The sequence below is a fragment of the Engystomops pustulosus genome, chromosome 4 (assembly GCF_040894005.1).
Source record: "Engystomops pustulosus chromosome 4, aEngPut4.maternal, whole genome shotgun sequence".
In the NCBI taxonomy this organism is placed as follows: domain Eukaryota; kingdom Metazoa; phylum Chordata; class Amphibia; order Anura; family Leptodactylidae; genus Engystomops; species Engystomops pustulosus.
The window spans coordinates 52,887,726-52,908,785 of NC_092414.1; the positions used below are offsets into that span (position 1 = coordinate 52,887,726).

Genomic DNA, 21,060 nt, shown 5'->3' on the forward strand with positions numbered 1-21,060 from the left:
GGACCATATATCTAATCCCCCTGCATTAAGGACCTACTGACCCTGTCTTAGGGATGCTTTTTAGAAACATCAACCATATCCATGTGCCAAAATTGAACAAAGACCTATTTATGCTTCTCCACTTATTTATATTTGTATTGGGTATTGTTGTTTGAGAAACGCCTAGTTGTGATTTACTACCAATGCGCTTCCAGGTGGATGTGCAGATACATATGATTGGATGAACTTGCTGTTTCTTTCACTGATAATTATCTATTATTTCACCATATTGGTGTCTTGATCAGGACAGGTAAAAACTTCCAAGGCTATTGATCATGTATGCAGGATCTGATGGGTTAAATAAATAACTCTAAATAGAGCACTGCCGGCATGGAGTATACATTCTCCTTCCCTAACCACGTAAACCTTTGGACTACAATTCGTAGTCCAAACCAGGGAGGTTGCAGCATCCATAAGGTAGCAATTCCTACCTAGTGAGCATAAATACATCACCTCACCCCTCCATACATTACACTCCCTTATTGTTTCTGGACCACAAGGAGCACTTTTGCTTTGTACAGTTATAACCCACAATCGGGGAGTATTTTGGAGCCAGACATTACAAGCTACTGTCGCTTGTTGATCTCTTGTCCGGAATCTAATACTTTCAATTAGAAGAAGTGATCAATGGATCAGAATGGAACACAAATCGTAAATAGAAAAGAACATATAAAAATAGGAAAATATATTAAAAAATGCTGCCTAGTCAATCACCCCTGTCCTTAGCAAACCAGTGGGATATATCTATCTATATTTGTGAAAAAAAAAGAAATAAAACATCTGAATGCAAAAACTATTTTAACCCTGAATGTAATGTATAAAACTGTTATCAGGGGAATGAGATAAAGACTTGATATGGATGTGCTGTCTTTAGTTACAAATAGTATTCACAAGTTATACAAGGTCACTGATACACATCCATATGACCTAACCTGAGAAGCCTTGTGGGAAAATGACAAGGATAATTAAATACACAGCGGAAAGGTATCAGATCATATTATTTACCAGTCTCATTACAAATACTCATAATTGTACAACGCGTTCCTGGTGTCATATGTGATGACAGCCTTAGTAATATCCCTTTAACATAGATCAGAGACAGAGATGAAAAGTGGCTAGAGGAGAGTTCACACATTGTTAGAACGGAGCTTTTATATTTTCTCTTTCCTTCCTTTACCCTTTTTCTCCTCTGTTATCCTTTCCGTTTTTCCTCCCCCACATGAACATCTGTTTTTATGCTGAACAAAACCTTTCCTACGCATCTCTTTTTGACAGTAATGGGAATGTGGTGAATATACCTTTTTTTTTCCTGCGGTTCTGGCTCATACAATTTGAATGAGGTTTCCACTAATCCAAACTGTCCCAGTTTGAGGCTGGCATTTTTTTTATCTGCAGATTTGTTTTATCTCCAAAACCAATTACCTCTCCTCCATCTGTCTCCTAACATGCACTGACTGCAGTCAGAGATCACTAAATCGCTCTCCTTATTCAAGGGTATTTGTAATATTCCAGCCAAATTTTTTCCTTATTACAAGTTATTAACCTTCAATGTACACAGTGACAGCACATAAAGAGATGGAAATGGAACTACTTTACTTATGTTTCATCATTAAATCCAAGTCATGTTCAGGGGCGTAACTAGGAGTAGCAGGGTCCAATATGAGGCTGCTGAATGGGGACCCCCTTCCCACTTATATACATATTTGTTATATTCACATGTGCAAGTTACAATCACACATTATACATTTATGCGCACACATATACAGTTATATGTATCAGAAGAATTGTTATTTTTTGTTGATGCTTATCACTTTTTGTGCTTGTTCTCCTGCCAGGTGTACACCACCAAAGGATAGCTATATTTAATATAGGGAAGGGGGAAGAAGGGGACAAAGTGGCAGTAAAATATAGCTTTTATTTCATAATTTAAAAGACTTTGTGTTGGTGTGGAAGTAATTAAAACGAATTTAAGGAAAATTCAAAAACTATTAGGGAAAGTTCTGGGGATATTCCTCCCCTACATGCAAGTATAGACCCCTGTTATTGATTTTGCATGTAATCCCAAAGGTTAAGGGAATAATAAGAGGGTTTGATTATGTTCTTCATTTTTTTAATTATTACAGTTTTAACTCATGTGCTATGTGGCTCCAGGCTTTATTGTTTTAATCAGACTATTGCACACTTGTGTCGGTGGTGTCTCCTTATTTTGTCTGGAGATTAATTAATAATAATTAATCTCCAAAAATGTAGGGGAGGAATATCCCCAGAACTTTCCCTAATAGTTTTTGAATTTTCCTTAAATTCATTTTAATTACTTCCACACCAACACAAAGTCTTTTAAATTATGAAATAAAAGCTATATTTTACTGCCACTTTGTCCCCTTCTTCCCCCTTCCCTATATTGAATATAACACACAAATACAGTGCCATACACAAGCACACAGCATGTATACACACATAGCTATGATAGCCCCACCGCTGCATTTTCACAGCGAGAAACATAAAGAAGCTCCCGCCTCTGCCTGGCGTAGAAATAAACGCAACCCATGACTTATGTGTGAAGGTGGCGGATTGAGCTAAATAATCGCAAGTGCCAGCAATAAGCTAGCATTTCTGATGATTTCAGGGCTTCTACGCACCTTCCAATATATACCACCATGCACTATATACGAAAACATCATATACACATCACAGATACAGCACATCCTTCACTCTTTAGTGTGTCATGTCAGGTGATGGGGCCCCCTGACACTGTGGGCCCTATAGCAGCTGCAATGGCTGCCACCACTGTAGTTTCGCCCCTGGTCATGTTAATATCTACTGTAACTATCGCTGCAAGTTTCCTAGTCATGTATAACTGAAAAATCTATTATTGTTGTTGTTGTTTTATATTCAGCAATTTTCAGATATATTACTATAATTACAGTAGCTCCCACTTGAAAAATCACATATTAGAATAATGACCCAGAAAAACAAATTCAAATTTAATTACCCTGCAGAATACAGACTGCTATACTTATACAGACTATATAAGTTTTAAACAACTGCAGACTAGAGGCAAAGACATTTTGTGAACTGTAGATGTCAGAATCTCCAGGCGGAACACAGATTCTTTGTTCTTCATGGCTTGTGTAAATGGTTGTATTATGACTTTGCTTTATATTGAGCTGCATAGTTGTACACTAGGTGTAAGTAGTTTATACTAGGTGTCTGATATCGTACACAAAAACATCAAAATGAACCCGTATGTGAGTATTCCACTTTACAAGTGTGCTACTAGGGATATTGTCTGTATAACATGTGCTCTTTCTTACGTTTGTGACAGTTTTGAGATTTATCTGTATAGATGGCAGTAAGAAAATACCATTTATTTGCTGAAAGAGTTTTTATTAGTTTTTTTTTTATCATCTCTTGCAACTAACCTAGGCATAACTCAAAACAGAAGAATTATATAAGGTTACACACATATGTATGTAAACAATGAACTGCACCTGGACCATAGAATGTCTGGTAAAAACCATTAGACCGGCTGCACACAAAAGTGTGCAACCCATGGAAACGGGTCTGTAAGTTAGTAAGATTTTAGAAACTGCGGACTTGGCACAGAATGGAAGTCCTTGCATCAAACAGAAATATGATGCAAAGACTTCCTGTCTGCCAGACAAACTCCAGTGTCAGCAATGTATTAAATGTTACAGTTTCTGCGCTGCAGATCGGCCACCAAATGGGAAGTTCTTGTGAATATTACTGTATGATGCAAGGACTCCTGTTCTTTGCCATGTGTGCAGTCCATGGAATCACCCCAAATTATGAGCATTCAAGCATAGCTGGCATTAGGCTGTGCAAAATGTTGGAAGATGTCTTACTGATATGTTAACCTACTTTAGAGAGCGACTATATTGGACAACAGGAGTGAGTTTTTATTTCTAAATAATTGCATGGATGCAGTCAACTAAATCTAGATGAATCTGTAAAATATAGAAGTAGTGAGATATAGAAGAAGTTGTTCTTCAAGGGGGCTCCCGAAGTGAAGTACAATTAGTTTTATAACCTTATTAACTTATTTCTTTTAGAATTACTAAGCTACTGTACTTCCTACGCAGAACGCAAATCCTTAGAAGCCACTTTTACTGAGGTGTGGGTGGAAGATACAGATGGCATATGATTATGATTACACAGACTCTGCATCCAAAAATGACTGTAATTGTAAGAATCTTCTATCCAGTATGTTAGACACAAACAATGCTTTTAAATGACCATGTTACGCTTTCCTCAGACGTCGTCACTTGCCTCCTATTACATTGGTAAACAAGTATTACAAGTAGCATAATCAGCAATAAGAAACTAATAGTAATGACCAGAACGCTCTGCAGAGAGATGATATGTAGAGATCTATCATGTGAAGCATCGCTTATTACAAACCATTAATCATATTTGCTAAATTGTATAAACATCAGATTACAGTTATCAATCAGTATATCCCATGACAAGCATCACATGGGAAATATATTGTTTCATAGCTCCCTGACTCAGGTTGATGTATACTGTAAGAAGAAAGAAAAACTCTATTGTAGCAAATATCCATTCTACAGTATATGAGGTAGAATAAAATAAGAAATCTTACCAATTCTCTCACACCATATTGTTTCTCAACTTTGATTTTTAAATTCCGAAAACATTCCTCCATCCGGTCATGGAAAGGTCGAAGGTCTTCAGTGACTCTTTTTTCATGAATTCTTATTCCAGCACCGAGAAGAGGCGTCTATCAAAATAGCAAATTTGTGAATTGGACAGGACCCTGAGCATCTACAATGTAGAGAAGTTGTTGTAGATATTTTAATAACTTATTAGCTGGCTTAGTTTACACTATTCTGCTACATTTGGATAACATTTGGTGCATATCCCTTGTCCCACCAAGACATGCCCTTTTTCCATAGGTGACACCAACCCTAGTAGTTGTAAAGGGTGGCACCAATTGTGGCGTCCATTTTTTTGGCCCACAGTCTGTGTGGTAGTTTACACTGAAATGTTAGATAGTGGCACAGGGGTTTAATGAATTGGCACCCGGCCAAAAAGGTTCTGAACTGTCTCCAGATTTGAGAAGGTGAAATAGAACTGGGTACAACATGTAGAGCATGTCTTTTTGTGCGCCAAAATTCTGCCAAAAAAAGTGTCAAGAACATAGAAATGCAGGAAAAATGTTGGGATTATTAAACTGCGACCAGAAAAAAAAGGCATGAGTTTCGGGAAAGGAGTAATCTGGTGTCACCGACACTACATAAATAGGGCACATAAGGTGCAGAAAGGGAGGAAAAAATCCCCCAAAAAGCCAATAATGAAAGCGTCTTAAACCCAACTTAAACGCTTTAAAATAAGATGCAAATTGATTAATCTCTCCCAGAATTTTTTAGATTATTGTCGCTTTTATACCCCACACAACATAGAGAGGAGATTCTGCTTTTCTACACTTGTCTCTTTTACTCGGATCAGTAGGGTTATGTACAGTAGATCATTCTAAATATATATTTATGTTTTTCTAGTGCCCAAGCCATTAAAGCATTTGTTAAGACTATTCTGCTGCTTGCTAAATATTATAATGCTAGTTGGAGAAAGCTAATGGTCCAAAAGAGTTAAAAAATAATCCCAAACTGTCTTCAATCCCATCATAAATGCAATTTAGCCTTTAAACATATTCTTTTAGCTACATAACAAAATATTTTATAACTTTAATACAATAGAAAACATTCATCTTCAGCAAAATGTCTCAAGATAAGACACTGGTACTTATTCTACTCAGCAGATGAGCAGATGCAGCCCACAGCGACATTTGTTAAGTAAATTGAGCGTACGCTTCTCACAGTTTCTGATCTAACGTAACTTTCCTTTGAAGGTGTTTTCCAGGTCTGTGATACAATCCAAAGAATTGGTCATCAAAATCTGTTAGTGGGAGCATATCCCGGGGAACTGCCGCTGAGAGCCTATCTGTATTACTTAATGGCAGCTCGCTTGCATTTCCAAGGGCAGGCCGCTACCCTATGTATAGGTTATTTGGAATCAACCCAAAGGAGGCAGTAGTCCTAAAACCATCTCATGGTCACACAATTAAATATATTTTTGGTATTAGTACAACGTAAATCAAGGGAAATATTAAAGCACCAGGATTGAAAATGTACAGAAATATTGCACAATATAAATAAATAACTACAATATACTCTCCCTATTCTAAAAATGCTTAAAGTGAACTTCTCACCAGTAATGTCATTTTTAGCAGCTGACAGGTTCCAGTAGCCTACGCTTTGCTGATTTTAAAAATACCTTTGTCAGCATTCTGAATCATTTCAGTACTTTATAAAACTTTATTTCACATTACTTGGGCAGCTTGTGGTGACTCTCAGGGTGGAGTGTGGGGGGTAGCTGCAACAGCCTGTGTCTCAGTCTCCTAGATGCATTCTTCCTCTACTGCACAACATCCCCCCTCCCCTGCCCGCTCAATGCACATGACTGGAAGCAGGAATGAGGGAGGGAACTGGATGAGTGGGAGGACAGGAGATTTAAACACAGGCACAAATGCCACCACTGCCCCCGAAGGACTTGTCAAATTCTGCTGGCAGGGAGCCAGGTAGTGTGGAATAAAGTTTTATAAAGTACTGAAATGCTTCATTACACTGACATAAGCATTTTTGAAATCGGCATAACTATTAAAAATTTTTAAAAATGACCTTCCAGGTGACAGGTTCTCTTTAACTACTGATGTCATTTGAGAAGTTTGCTTTCCCTATTTGTACCTGCTGGTCACTAATTGCACAATGAGCTGGACACCTGCTTAATGATTTCCATTGTTCTCTCTGTAACAGCATATCAATAATTCAGAAAGCTATTTCCTTTTTAAAATTCTCTCAAATATTCCTTAAACAGGTGTTTGTCTTATAAAGTATACCCCATCTTCAGGTTTATGTGCAATCGTTCTTAGGAATATGTCACGAGATAAAGAGCTGTACTGAATCTGCTCAGCAGATGAACAGATGTAGCCCACAGTGACATTTGCAAAGTAAATTGAGCGTACACTGGTCACAATTTCTGATCTAACAAAAGTCACTTTCCTGCCAATTAATCCTACACATATTTATATAACATTTTTAAAGTTCTCAAATGGCACCATTTACTATAGGCCAGGTGGGAACGTAACTTATGACACAGAAATGATAGCGTCTATTAATGTCTTCCATCCTGGACATTACATTCCACCCAGCATTTGACAGCTTAAACAAATAGACGAATAGATTCGGCAAACACATCTCCTTAAAGGCTGATCTGTATTACTCGTAGCTCAATCTTGATAATTGTTTCTGATCAAGATGACGCTTACGAAGACTGATGGATTTTAGTATCGCTCTAAATTCCAAAGACACTGGAAATTGGGAATGGATCCAAGGTGGATTCTTACTCCACTATGGAGTTAGATTTGTTTCTATACTTCTTATCCATGTCATTTATTGGATTGATACTCTGTACTTAAGAAACAAAGCTGTGAAGGATTATCAGAAATGTTATGAAGAACACTCATAAACTCAATAAGAAAAACATCTTGAACTTTGTGGTAATATTGTATGTTTAACTATTTACTTACTAACCCATCACATTTACATAAAAAGTTCATATGCACATAAGTCCTAATTTTACATTTTGATCTCCCTGCTTCCTATAAGACCCAACGGGACTGAATGTTCTGTTGTAATATACAGCGGTATGGTAAGTTACTTTACACAACAAACTTTTAAAACAAAGCTTCAATCCACAGATCATCCACGTTAGAACATCGCCCCCTGCTGTTTCAATGCGTAGCTTTTACTGTGTCTACTATGGTGAATTCACAGAGGTGGTCACACGTGCTTGGTCTTGGTAAATTCTCACCTTGTGGTCTTTTCATGGGTTCACCTAACATTCATTTCTGCATATGTGTGTAGTTATACGGCCACATTTCGCCGTTGTGGGTGCTCAACATTTGGAATCCTACCCCAATAATAGATAAATAGTAGAAGACTGAAGCACTCCTATAAGTAGATTCTGAAGGTTATTGGCACGGCAAACATTACATGACGTTACAGCACAGACAGTTTTTGTCAAACAGAGCCAAGGAGTTGCATCAGCTCATGGGATCGCACGTGCTGCTGCTCCAACGCCAAACCACAGTTCTTCATCTATATACCACTTGGCTCTGTTTGGCTGTCTGTGCTGAAACGTCACATTATGTTTGCCCTGCCCTGCCACTCGAATAAAAATAACCTTCAGTATCTACTTAAAGGAGTGCTTCCGTTTTTTTTGCTTATTTTTTTTCCGTTATTCATTTCTGCATAGTTTTACCATGTGCATTATTGTATATGTTGTTACCGCTCTTTCTTACTTTGAGCAATGGCTCATGTAACATAACTCTGCACCTTCCTATTATAGGTATACAAAGCACTTGACATTTACATCCCCTGCTGTTATCCTTCCATGCTTATAGTGTCACAGTGGCAGAATGATTAATAGAATAAGACACCTGATTGTCTTGTCATTGTAATGCATAGGACGTATACACACCATTTGCATATTTCCCTAGTGTACTTCTCCACGGTACTATTAATCTGAGCAGAGCCTAATCTCTCTGAGGCAATTTAAGCAAATGGTTCCTCAATACATCATTTCCCTGAGGCATGTACATATCTTAGGTTAGGGATGATATCTTCTTGTTGCGCTCAGTGCGGTATTCCATCAAATGTCCTGTAACTAGGCCATAAGAACTTGTGAAAGAAGAAGCATCAGATTGTATTTCAGACAGATTTTTTCTAGTTCAAAGATTATATTTTCAGCAAGATGATATATGAAATAGAGCTCAATAGCATGAGAAGAAAAAGTACAGGACTGCAATAATTTATATAAATTACTGCGACACCTGTTGACCCCACCCTAGCACCGAGTGACTGCACCAACTCAGCCCGCTGTCTCAGGACTTCAACTCTATCTGGACCATCCAGACGCAGATAGTGGTAAAAAAAAATGATGGCCTTTAGCTTTCTGCATCATCACTGTTCCCCTGCTGCAGCTGTATGCATCAGGGGGCGACAGGCGCGATACTATGACATCCTCCCACCTGCCTGCATCACTGCACACAGCAGTAACAAAGAAAGAAGAGCTGGTAAGAAACAGGGAGAGGAAAGTGCTTGGTGCTTTTCAATTTTTTAATTACCTAAAAGTAAAAAAGGAGCATAAGAGGGGGGGGGGGCACAATATAAAGGGAAGATGGTGGGGACCCACAGAATGAGGTAGAAATGAGAGGCCACATTATAAGCGGGGCCCATATCATGAGGAGGATGGTCACAATATGAGGAAGAGCTAAAGAGGGAGTGGTGATGGGCCACAGTATGAATTGGAGATACGGGGCCACAATATAAGGGGAACATGACAGGGACCACAATATGATGGGAAGGTGACAGGGGGCTATGATGTGAGAGAGAGATGAGGGGGGCACAGTATGTGAGGAAGATGCAATGAGGGGGTCACAATATGAGGTGGAACTGAGGATGACATGATTGTTAGTTGGGGGCCACAATGTGATGGGTAGTGAAGGGGTCACAACATGAGGGAGAGATGATGGGGACAAAATGTGTGAGGGAGAAAAGAGGGGTGACAATATGAGGGAGAGATGAGGGGGGCACAATATAGTGGGGTTACAAAGTTATTTCGAGTAATATTTGGAGGTCCGCAGTGTAAAGGGGAAATGAGGGGGGGCCCAGTATAATAAAGAGCTAGTGGAGGCTTGCTTTTAATAAGAGGTCCTCCCTAATGCTTGACCCTAAGGCAGTATACACACAATGTGCATGAGTTGCATTTTGAAATGCATCTCAAGTGCATCATAGACATAGAATCAGCTATTGAGCAGTTGTGTTGGCAATATGAAGCCTTTATGAGCCTTTTTAAAGGGATCAATCTACCACAGGACTGTGTTAGGGACAAACATGGAAATGCCCAGTGTTAGCAACTCGAAATACCCCCTTATTCTACCGTGATAGCACCCAGCCTCTATTGTCCTACCTAAGCATCACAGTGATTGGCGTGTATTTTTTGGACTGTACACCGGCTATGGTGTAGTGTTTGCTGCCACTAGACATGCATGGGTAATGAACACTGAATAACAAGATTTGTTAAATTGAACTTCCAAGACCTGGTATTGAGATCAGTGGGGGTCTGACAACTTCCCCATTCCCAAGCAGCTGTTTAGGATCAGAAACTGAACTAGAAATTGAACTAGCTGAGCTAAGCGCTATATTATTAAACGGGTCGTAAAAATTTTTCTTATTTTATAAAATGAAAATCTATACATACATATTGTTCGTAGGGCAGCAAAGAGACAAATGTAGATATGCATGAAAAGGATGAGAACCACCCAGCCCCAGCTCTCACTGTATGTGTATGACTAGATTCACCCCACATCCAACTAGACCTGCCGTGGTTCCTTACCCATGCGGTTATATCAGCATGCCCCGGCACATGATTACAAGTCTGTAAGCCTTACAGAAATACATGTATTGTGCTGATAAAGCATAGGTGACAGATTGTACCTGCCAAGCGATAAGATCCTTCAGTTTGTTCAGCTTCTCACAATCTTCCGAATGTTCCCGTATATATTCTTCAGTAAAGAAAGCCTAAAATTGAAGAAAAATATTTTCCATCAGCAAAAACCACAGCAATAACATAGACAGTTCAATTCCATATCTCACTCCGCGCCCCAAATGATTAAGTACCACAAAGGGCAATTGTACTGTTAATATGACATTTCAGATGGTTAGATGGAGGCAGAGCGAGGTTAACTGATAGGACCACACACATTGATTGCTTCTGACCAGTTATGAAGACGGCGCATCACCTTGTCTTTGAAGATCATGAATTTTACTTACTGTGAGGCTATAAAAATACAAAACCAAGCAGCATGAAGAAGTCATAAAAAATTCCCTAGTTTACACCTATGGCTCTGTTGCTTGGTAATGGATGTTACATTAAGGTTATGATGTTTAATAGTTAATCACTGGATAGCGAAATATCTAAGCAGCTCATGAGAGTTACATTCATGAATACAGACAATAGGGATTATTCTGTGTGACCGAGGAAAAGATGATAAATGAATTTGACAAAGTTGTAGATAAATCAATATTACAAATTTGAGAAATATTTCTTATAAGGGGAGTTACCCTAAAATTCCTCTGGAGTTTTTTTGTGTGCCAAATTTCACACAAGTCTATGGAGAGGGGAGAGGAATGAGCAGGATATGAGTGAGAACAGCAAGTCATCACTAGAAGTTTAGGAAGAACTGAAAACGGGAAAACATCTAAAAAAAAATGGCAATTACTGTATGTGCCATGACAAAGCTTCTTCATGTTTGTGCTATACATTGGGATGCTCCATCACCAATATTAAAAAGTGGTGACTCCAGTCTTAATACAACCCCTTGACTCTCTTATTAGAACAGTGGCATCAAATAATTCTCATGTCAAAAGTCACTAAACTACTTAAGATGTTTCTTCATTGAGATTGCAAAGCTGATATGACTTGTGAAGAAAAATATATAAACTGATTTTCAAGAATTTTATATATATATATTAGTGTCAGGAATATAAATGATACCATTTACTAATATTTGTCTTTTTATGTTATTTTAAGTGGAAGAATCTTTAAAAAGTCTGAAGTGTATAATGTTCTTGGACACCGCATTCTTAAATTTCCCTTAGCTCATGCCCTGGGGATGATAAAATAAGAAACCTTGGTATTTCTGTATTCTATGCAGCCCAAATAATCGCTGTAACCATCTGTCGACAGCAGAACAGTAGACTGAATAAATATTTTATACATAAAATATTATATGTTATATTATGCCTTTCTTCAGGTCCTCACTTTTCTAAACCAGTATTTAACTAATGTATATTTTATAAAGATATCAACGCCCATAAAATATTTACCTTTTTACTTGCAAACCTTCCTCGAAAAAAAACCTTTTCTTAGACACTATCTTGGCAGATATGTGCATATGTATGAGTCTATCAAGGGATTTGAACTTGCTATGCAGTTTAGGGATACAAACACTACTAGGATCATAAAACTGTAATTACAAAGACAAAGCCATAATATATAACTGCAGTCATACTCTAGTTTACTCTGATGGTGAAGAAAATTGGGACAGAATATTTATTTCTGATCAAAATTATCATAAAAAGCTGTAGGAAAAGCCATGCCCATTTCTACCACTTGACCCATCTGCTCCGATGCAATTGTTGGAGGTCAGGGAGATGACGGAATGACTCGTCAGCCATCGATTCCTTAGACTGACCTTTAGCTTTCCTCACACATCTCTCCTTATAAGCCTCCTAAGAATAAATTAGTGCTTGGCAATTGTGTTCACACTATTGGCTTGAGCAGTCGCTTTCTAAATTGCTGACACACATCTTATTATTTCCAAACCTTTCCTATTCAATCCATTTCCAGCTCTTAAAATGCCTTTCAGCTACATGTCTCCAGGGTCCAGCAATGACAGATATTAAGCTCTATTTTTATGGAAACCACAATACAGTCAACTTCAGATTGTCTACATTTTGACTAGACTGTTTTATTCTTTATGTTTGATAAAATTGTTAAATCTTTTCCAGATATAACATTGAAAGATTTTTATTAATTAATAGATAGAGGAATAGATAGTTGGATGGTTAAAGCTATTGCTATGCCTCAAGTATATGCAATTTTTACTGAACATCCTAACAGAAATAATAGTCACACAGGTTGAAAACTGCTTATCTTTCCATAAAAAATGTACTACCAGTTGCTGCTAATAATAGCAAGGACCTGTGAAGGGACATCAGCAACAGTGGGCATGGATCAATGGGGGATCCAGAGAACGGGTCAGCAAGCTTTCATTCTACAATGTATTTCCTAGAGAGAGAGCGGGGTGTTTCAGTGGTCAAAGTTCCAACTTGATCAACAAAGGTTGAATTAGAACCAACAGAAATAATTCACAATTTGCAGATTCTAATCAATTAATGTGGATTAAAAATGACGGCCCGCTCCCCCCCCCAATTTGTGTCGCATGAAAGCCGGCGCCGATGCGCCAAAATCCGATGGCGTGCAACACAAACCCCTTGTAAATGCGTCGCATATCGGAAATTGTTGGATCAGTGCGGTCCGCGAACCCTTAGTAAATGAGCCCCAATATGTATATATTGGTGTATATCCAGCATCCAGGTTGGATGCAGGGGCCCCCTGAAAATGTGGGCCCCATAGCATCTGCGATGGCTGCTCTTACTGTAGTTACGACCCTGCATCTATTGCCAAATGGAAGGCAGAGCACAACGGCTCACACAAATGCAAAGGCTTTGTAATCAGAAGAGCACTTAGTGCAGACTACAGGAGAAGAGGTAATCACATATTCCACTATGAGAGACTATGAGCCTCTACAGTAACATGATACACATAATGAAGGTCCATATAGGAAAGATCTAGAACAGGTTCCAAACTCCACACCAGGTTGTCCAAAAAAAGAATGGAATTCATATAGCAGCAAGTGTTATTTTTAAAGCAATAGATCTAGAAACTTAGTGTTTTTTATTTTTTATTATTGGCCAAATGTGTTCAGTTGCTCAGACCTTAGAAAATAAACGATTTGGAAATCAACAGAATATTGACAAGTCTAATATTTCCATAATGCACAGAATTTCTTACCTTTTCGTATTTGGCAAAGCCACCCATGACTGCTGGGTCCACAATCCCGTTCAGACACATAGATAGCGGGTTAATCGGCATATTTTCATCTCTCTGGTACTGATTTATAAGCATCAATATCTTCTCATTGGTTGCAGACATAGTTTCAATCGCATTTTCAAGAGGACTAATAGTTGTCTGGAAACAAAAGAAAACTCAACTTTTTCGCAAAACATCTTAAAAGTCTTAAAATGTCTTACAGCAAAATGAAACCTTCACGTACCTGTGACATTGATGTAACCTCAAACCAGCGTAGTATTCCAGGCAATTTGTAAGCCGTAACAAAAGTGGTTCTTTCAATCCACATGGACTGCAGGTAGAAATAATAAAATCATGTTTCAATACACAATACAGGGAAAAGCTACAATGATAAGAGGACACAGAACATAAAGAGACACCTACTTTCCTGTACAACACAAAAAATTATAGATTATAGAAATAATTATAGTATATGTCATATGACAGAAACCATAAAATAATGCCAGGGGCATCTAAAATCCACTAAACCCAATTCTTGTGTGCAGAGGCAGCTGATAGCATTAACCAGTCTTACTGTTCTTTTACACATTGGATCAGTGCAAGTGGATGGCATATTCTGTATGTAATGTGAATGGCCAGTGAACCTGTAAAGTGATTCATGTTGCTCAATCTGAGAGTAAGAGTTTAGCTGAACTCTGATGTGATTTATGGGTATATATGATATAAAGGAGAAAGCCTGACAGTATTCATTGGACGGGTAGGGAGAGACCTGCTCCCCTCTCCCATAAATATTGGTTAAATTGTTCTCCTATCAGTAGATCCACAGAGTTTTATCAATCACTGTGTATGGGTGGGGTAAGTAGGATACATAGAAAGTGGCATTTCTATGGAACTCCTAGAAAAACACTTATACACAAAATACATTAAATGTACATTTAATGCTGTGCAGGGGGTCTTAAATTTGAATAGTAGATACTTTGTAGCAGAATTGTGCCTAATATGGAGAAGTAAAAGAAATACAATAACTTATGACCTCGTTATGCAAAATTACAGAGACACTATATTTTCATAAGAGATTTGTTGAATAATCCAACCAATGATCACAAGTTAGAGAAGGGTGTAAATAAACCATATGGAGATAATGATCTGTAGATCAGTATCTGTAAATTAGTTCTGTTAAAATAATTTTTCCAACCACTTCACTTTCTGAGTCATGTTCAAAAAATATAATTTTTTCTTATTTGCAGTAGTCTATGAAATGCACAGCACAAAATAACCGTTGGAAAAAATAAGCCAAATACAGTGGTGTGATGTGAGAGGATGCTTAGGTCTATGTTTCTATGAGCCTTCATTAGAAGAACTTCCATGGCCCACCTGCTACATCATTCCACACCAATGTTGCCATACTTTCTCAGTGCCATAATAAAGTTACACTGCAAACAAAATAATCAGAAACAAACCAAAGGGTTTTAACAAAAAATAAGTCAGTGCAAAAACACTTGCATGAATATTCAGTGGGTACGGAAAGTATTCAGACCCCTTTAACTTTTTCACTCTTTGTTCTTTTTTATTATTAATGTACACCCTTTCTGTGACAGTCATATTAAACTTACATACTGTCCATTTCCTTCTAATCCTACTTGATAAAGTTCTAATTCATCATTGGATTACAGCTGTGTATCATTATACTGATTAAACTTCATTAGAAAATGTGACACACCTGTCTATATAAGACCTTACAGCTCACAGTGCACGTCACAACACATGAGAATCATGAGGTCTAAAAACTGCCCAAGGAGCTCAGAAACAACGTTGTGGCAAGGCACAGACCTGACAAAGGTTACAAAATAATTTCTACAGCATTTAAGTCTCCTAAGAGCAAAGTGGCATTCAAAATTCTTAAATGAAGAAGAAGTGTGGGACGACCAAAATCCTTGACCTAGTGCAGGACATATAAAAGCCTGCATACAGTTTGCAAAAAAAAAAAAAAACATGAAGGACATATAGTCTGGGAAGTAAGATTAACATATATTAACATATTAACATATATTGAACTTTTTGTGTTAATTCTAAGCGGTATGTGTGGAGGCACTGCTCAACACCTGCCAAATACAATCCCAACTGTGAAACATGGCGGTGGCAGAATCATGCTATGTGGGTGTTTTTCAGTTGCAGGGACAGGTCAACGGGTTGAAATTAAAGGATAGATGATTGTGGGCAAATACAGAGATACCCAGGATGAAATCCTCTTCCAGATTGCTATGGACCTCAAAGTGGGGCAAGGGTTCATCTTCCAACAAGACAAAAACCCTAAGCACAAAGCTAAAATAACAAATCGTTGACATCAGGACACATCTGTAAACATTCCTTACTAGCCAAGCCAGAGCCCTGACCTGAACTCAATTCAGCATCTCTGGAGAGAAATGGCTATTTACCAGCGTCCACCATCCAGGATCAGGATCTGCAAGGAAGAATGGCAGAGGATCCCCAAATCCAGCTGTGTAAGACTTGTTGTATCATTCCCAAGAAGACTCATGGATGTACTAGCTCAAAAGGTGCTGCTACCCAATACTAAGCAAAAGGGCTGAATACTTCTGACCATGTGGTATTTTAGTTTTTCGGGTTTAGAAAAAATATCCACATTTCTATTTTTTTCATTCAAAATGGGGTGCAGAGTGTCACTTCCCCGCTCAGGTCCGCCAGAGTGCACCATCTTCTTCCTGGTGCATGTAAGTGCATTGGATGCGAATTTTAAAGGTAAATCCCGCGCTGAATCCTAATCAATCGGATTTTCCGACGGCCTGCCCCCCCATTTCTGATGCATAAAAGCCGCTGCAGGTGCACCAAAATCCGATCACGTACGACAAAATCCCCTGTTCAATACCTGTCCCAGCGGCACAAATCCCGAAAACGTCGGGAAGTCCGACAAAAATGCAATCCGGGGACCCTTAGTAAATAAGCCCCAATATTACCAAATAAATACACCATTGAAATGTAAGTGTATTTATTCCTTTACAGCAGGATAAAGGGGTAGCAGCATTACTGTTTCCAAATCGCAAAAACTGACTACAGCACAGAGGATAATTTTTTCAAATTCCCCTTCAAGAGACTCTGCAGGACTGGAAAATATATAGGACATTGACTGCTGAAAATGTTATTTCTATTCCTTGAATGTATGGTTTTACAAATGAGAGAAATTGATTTATAGCAGGCAGAACTACACAGAATATCAATTTCCTATACATTACCTTGCAGGAGCTGTCAACAAGATCCAACAGAAGCCTGTATTCTGCTGAGATCTCCTGCCTGGCAAAACAGGGAATCTGACAGCTACTGCACCCTAGGTTATAATTGAACGCTGTCTTCCACTTTTACATGAGAAGCATGCATGTATATCTACATAACTAAACTAAAGGAAATATTCTAAACCTCCATGAAAATGATGACACATAAACATATAAAACCACAGCAATGTATTTACAGAAAGCTCTCTATCTGCAATACAATTATCACCTCAATATCGACCTATAATTTCTTCGTCAAAAATATGACACCTTGCAATGAAATGTTGGATAAAACTTGTCACTTACAAACTGAGAGATGTCACTTATTTGTTTCACAAATTACTGACTTCACTTTGGATAATCAAAACTTACCAAGATCCCGGCATCACAAATACATATACAGTATATCTATGTCTATAAATTATGTTTTCCAGCCCCAGCTGTCAAAGAGTATGGAGCAGGTTTTACTGGTGGAGCTAGTTAACAGTGCTAATAATACTGCTTCCAGTATGACTTTTTACAGGAAACCTGTCATCAGGAGGTCATTTCTACATGATGGCAGGTTCCAATATCCCCTGGCATTTAAATTTAAAATTTGCTTTGTTGTGCATCTTACTAATTACACTGCATTTTAAAGGACACCTGTCATCAGATCTCTGTCACTAGTCCTGTCACCTCTACCTGTTGGAGTAGCTCACAAGGATTTCATCCCAGCCTTTATCTTGTCAGTTCATACATTAATCATTATAAAATCATCTTTTCTTTATTATGTAAATGAGGCTGGTCACATGGTCAAAGGCAGTGATGTAACCCCTGCCCCCCCTCTCCTCCCCCTGCTCATGTCTGTAAAGTACAGTAAAGCTTTGCTGGTGTCTGTGCTTTATCTGAGACATGCTCTCCCTCCTAATACACATGTGTGAGACACAGACATCAGCTACACAAGTACCTGACATGTTCTGCTATAACATGGCTGCCTGGAGCTGTTGTATCTCTCCTTTACACACACAGGCCATTGTAGGAGCCATTACACCATTATACCTCACACCATTATATAGGCTGTCAGTCAAGCACTGGGGGTGTGGCTGTGCCTCCCACTCATGAATAAGCTGGACAGCTTGAGTATGATAATGACTCATTGGACATTTCATAAGTTATTTGCATACAACTTTAGGACCTCATTGCTTAAGTTTACATGCATGTAGAGGGACAATGAAGGGATAGAGGCAATGCTTTCTAATAGCAGTTTCTGAAAAAATATTGAGTTTAGGGGGTTCATTTGCCTGACGGGTTCTCTTTAATTGTTTCTTTAAAATTACCTGGCTCCCTGCCAGCACTGTATTTTAAATCCTAGGGCAGTTCAGGTGGAACAAGTAGTCTTTTCCTCAATGCCTCCTCCATCTTCCTCACTCCTCCCTCAGTATCTCCCCTGCTCCCTCCCCCGCTTACGTCAGCTTACTGCCACAAGCAATTCTCATTTGAAACCCCCCCCCCCCAATACCCCCTCCAATACCCCCGGGACTCACAACACACTGCTGGCAGAGAGCCAGGTAATGTTAAAAAAACAATTAAAAGGCAGTGGGGTTATTCAAATACAAGACAAATGGATTTTTTATATCCACAAGCCAGAGGATATTGAAACCTGTCATCATATAAAAAATCCTGATGACAGGTTCCCTTTAATATAATGTGCTTATTCCAGCTTGATTAAATGGGGGATTCTAGGATTTTTTTCGGTTTATTCCCTAGACATAACAACACCCTCAGAAATCAGCTTGAAGCATATGGTCAAGCACTGTGGCACTTTGCTTCATTATAAGAACAGTAGTTTATTGGCTGTGCTCAAAATTTTAGCTTGGCTCCATTCAATTGAATGGGACAAACAACAACCAGGCCATGGGACAAATAGACAAGGCACCTGGGAAGTGGAAGCATTAAACAGCTTATCAACGGGAGTACACCCAACTGCCATTGGGATACCGATTACCTATTCGTAGCATAGGTGATAAAAATAAATAAATAATAGCCCAAGAAAAAAATTAGTAAGAAAGAAAAGTGCAAATTAATCTGCAAAAAAACCTATTGGCAGTTGGCAGTATTCCGTTCCATGTGGGCTTGGAAGGCACAAGCAGCAGAAAATCATTTTATGCTATCTCTATGCTCCGTACATCTGACAAAGCGGCACATGAGGGCCATGTGGCCGAGGCTCTCCGCTCTCACAAGCTATTAGATTCCATTGATCCTGAGAATAACTATCCGCTAATGATTACTATTGTCCTGACAGCATGATGACTTCCCACTTGATAAGCTAAGCATAAAGTAGAGCACAGCCTTTGTATTAATATTCCTAATGATTTAAGTCATCCAAATGCCATAAACAGAATTGTAGCCTAAACCACACATCTGAGAAGTACAATTTGTTAGCTGTCCAAGGTAGACGTTTTATATCCTGCTGCATTTGTCATTGCACAGCGGGAGCCCCTGGCTTGTTTGTATTGCAAACCTGTCCATGTACTAAGCAGTTGTCAAGCATCGAGCAACAGAAAGATTTTCCCTTCAGTTTTCATAAATGGCTTTGGCATCTTTTTTTGTAATGAAGAGTAAATTGTTTCTGAATATATTTAACTCTTTAGCAGTCATTCCTCTCTGACAGGTTCTTTGTGGTGTGAGCTACCGTAGAAAGAAATATAGAAAACCTTATCTTGATGACAGTATAAAGGCACCAACAAACTGTACAAATTATATAGTGTATATGGAATACCTCCATATATCTCCATGACATATAAAGGACATGTATTAGCACTTGATTTGTTGTTTTATAGAAGGCATTTGTTTAATGTTGATTAACTAATGTTGTATTCTATCCTTAGAACATTTCTGTTGGTAAGCCTGTACTACGCATATGTGTAGAAATTGAATTAGTAGTAATTAAATTAGTTTTATTTTAGCAGTTTCCATAATGGTAACGGTAAAGATAAAGAATGAGGTACTTAAAACCTGGGCATAGGTAGAGTATTCATACCTTACTTGTAGTTACTGGTAGAAACTAAAATAATGAATTGCACCTAATAGAAGACTGACCTGTAAACACTTCCATGAACTGACACAAGTGGCTTGATGGTGCAATTATGTCTGGTGGTGCTTATATTTATTTTGGGAAGACGGCAAATTATTATTGTTAAAGGAAATCTAACGTGATAAACCTGGGACACTTACTCATAGGTCCAGGCACGCGACTGTGGAAACCTTCTTATATTTGTTATCCACAGCATCCTTCCTTCCTTCTAAAATCAACTTTTAAAATTATGCTAATGAGTCTGAGGTGCTCCACTTGCTCCTCTTTGATCTGACTTTACAGGATACATCCACCTCCCCCTTGCTTCCTCAGCACTTCTTTACAATCATGTAAGTTGCCAGATGTAACTTCTGCCTGTGTCTGTTCAGTCCTGTGGTCACTAATCAAACTTTTAATGTGCATAACATTGCAATGTACAGGCCATGACCTTTAGCTTATATTCGAAAGATCACTTTCTTCCTTCCTTGTGAGCATATAAGTTATTACCTGGATACCCAATTCCTGGGTTGTTTGACAAGTAGCCAGTAAGAAGCACCACAGTCATGAGGTGACTATGCTTGAGTTTGTTGTAACTTTCCTATATTATTCCGATACATTATTAGTTTTTATTCATTTAGAATAGTTAGGTTTTGGAGTTGAAAGGACATCTACCACCAGATTACTGTTTTACATGTATTTCAGCATTTTTACTGCCGAAATAATAACTTTGTAAAAGTGCTGGAAGCACTCAGGCAGATGCACGACCCAAGCTGCAAGCCTCCTCCTGGGGCCGGCTGGGGATCCCGGAGAGAGCACAGCCCCGCTCTCTCTGCTCACCGGCCCTCTGACATCACCAGCCAGTGGGAGGAGGAGGCTTGCAGTGGTGGTGTGCATAGATTAAAGTTCAGGAAAGCTGAGAGTCATGTG

General features: G+C 38.6%; 1 protein-coding gene across 2 annotated transcripts in view; it reads right to left on the minus strand.

The window, feature by feature from the left end:
• Nucleotides 1–21,060, minus strand: part of DOCK2 (dedicator of cytokinesis 2) — a 471,688-nt gene that overhangs the window by 30,257 nt on the left and 420,371 nt on the right. For both annotated transcript variants that reach the window (XM_072145916.1, XM_072145917.1), the window contains exons 44-47: nt 14,042–14,128; nt 13,780–13,956; nt 10,638–10,721; nt 4,664–4,801 (exon numbers count right to left, since the gene is read on the minus strand). In XM_072145916.1, the coding sequence (XP_072002017.1) occupies nt 4,664–4,801; nt 10,638–10,721; nt 13,780–13,956; nt 14,042–14,128 (486 nt within the window). The remainder of the gene's footprint in view (nt 1–4,663; nt 4,802–10,637; nt 10,722–13,779; nt 13,957–14,041; nt 14,129–21,060) is intronic.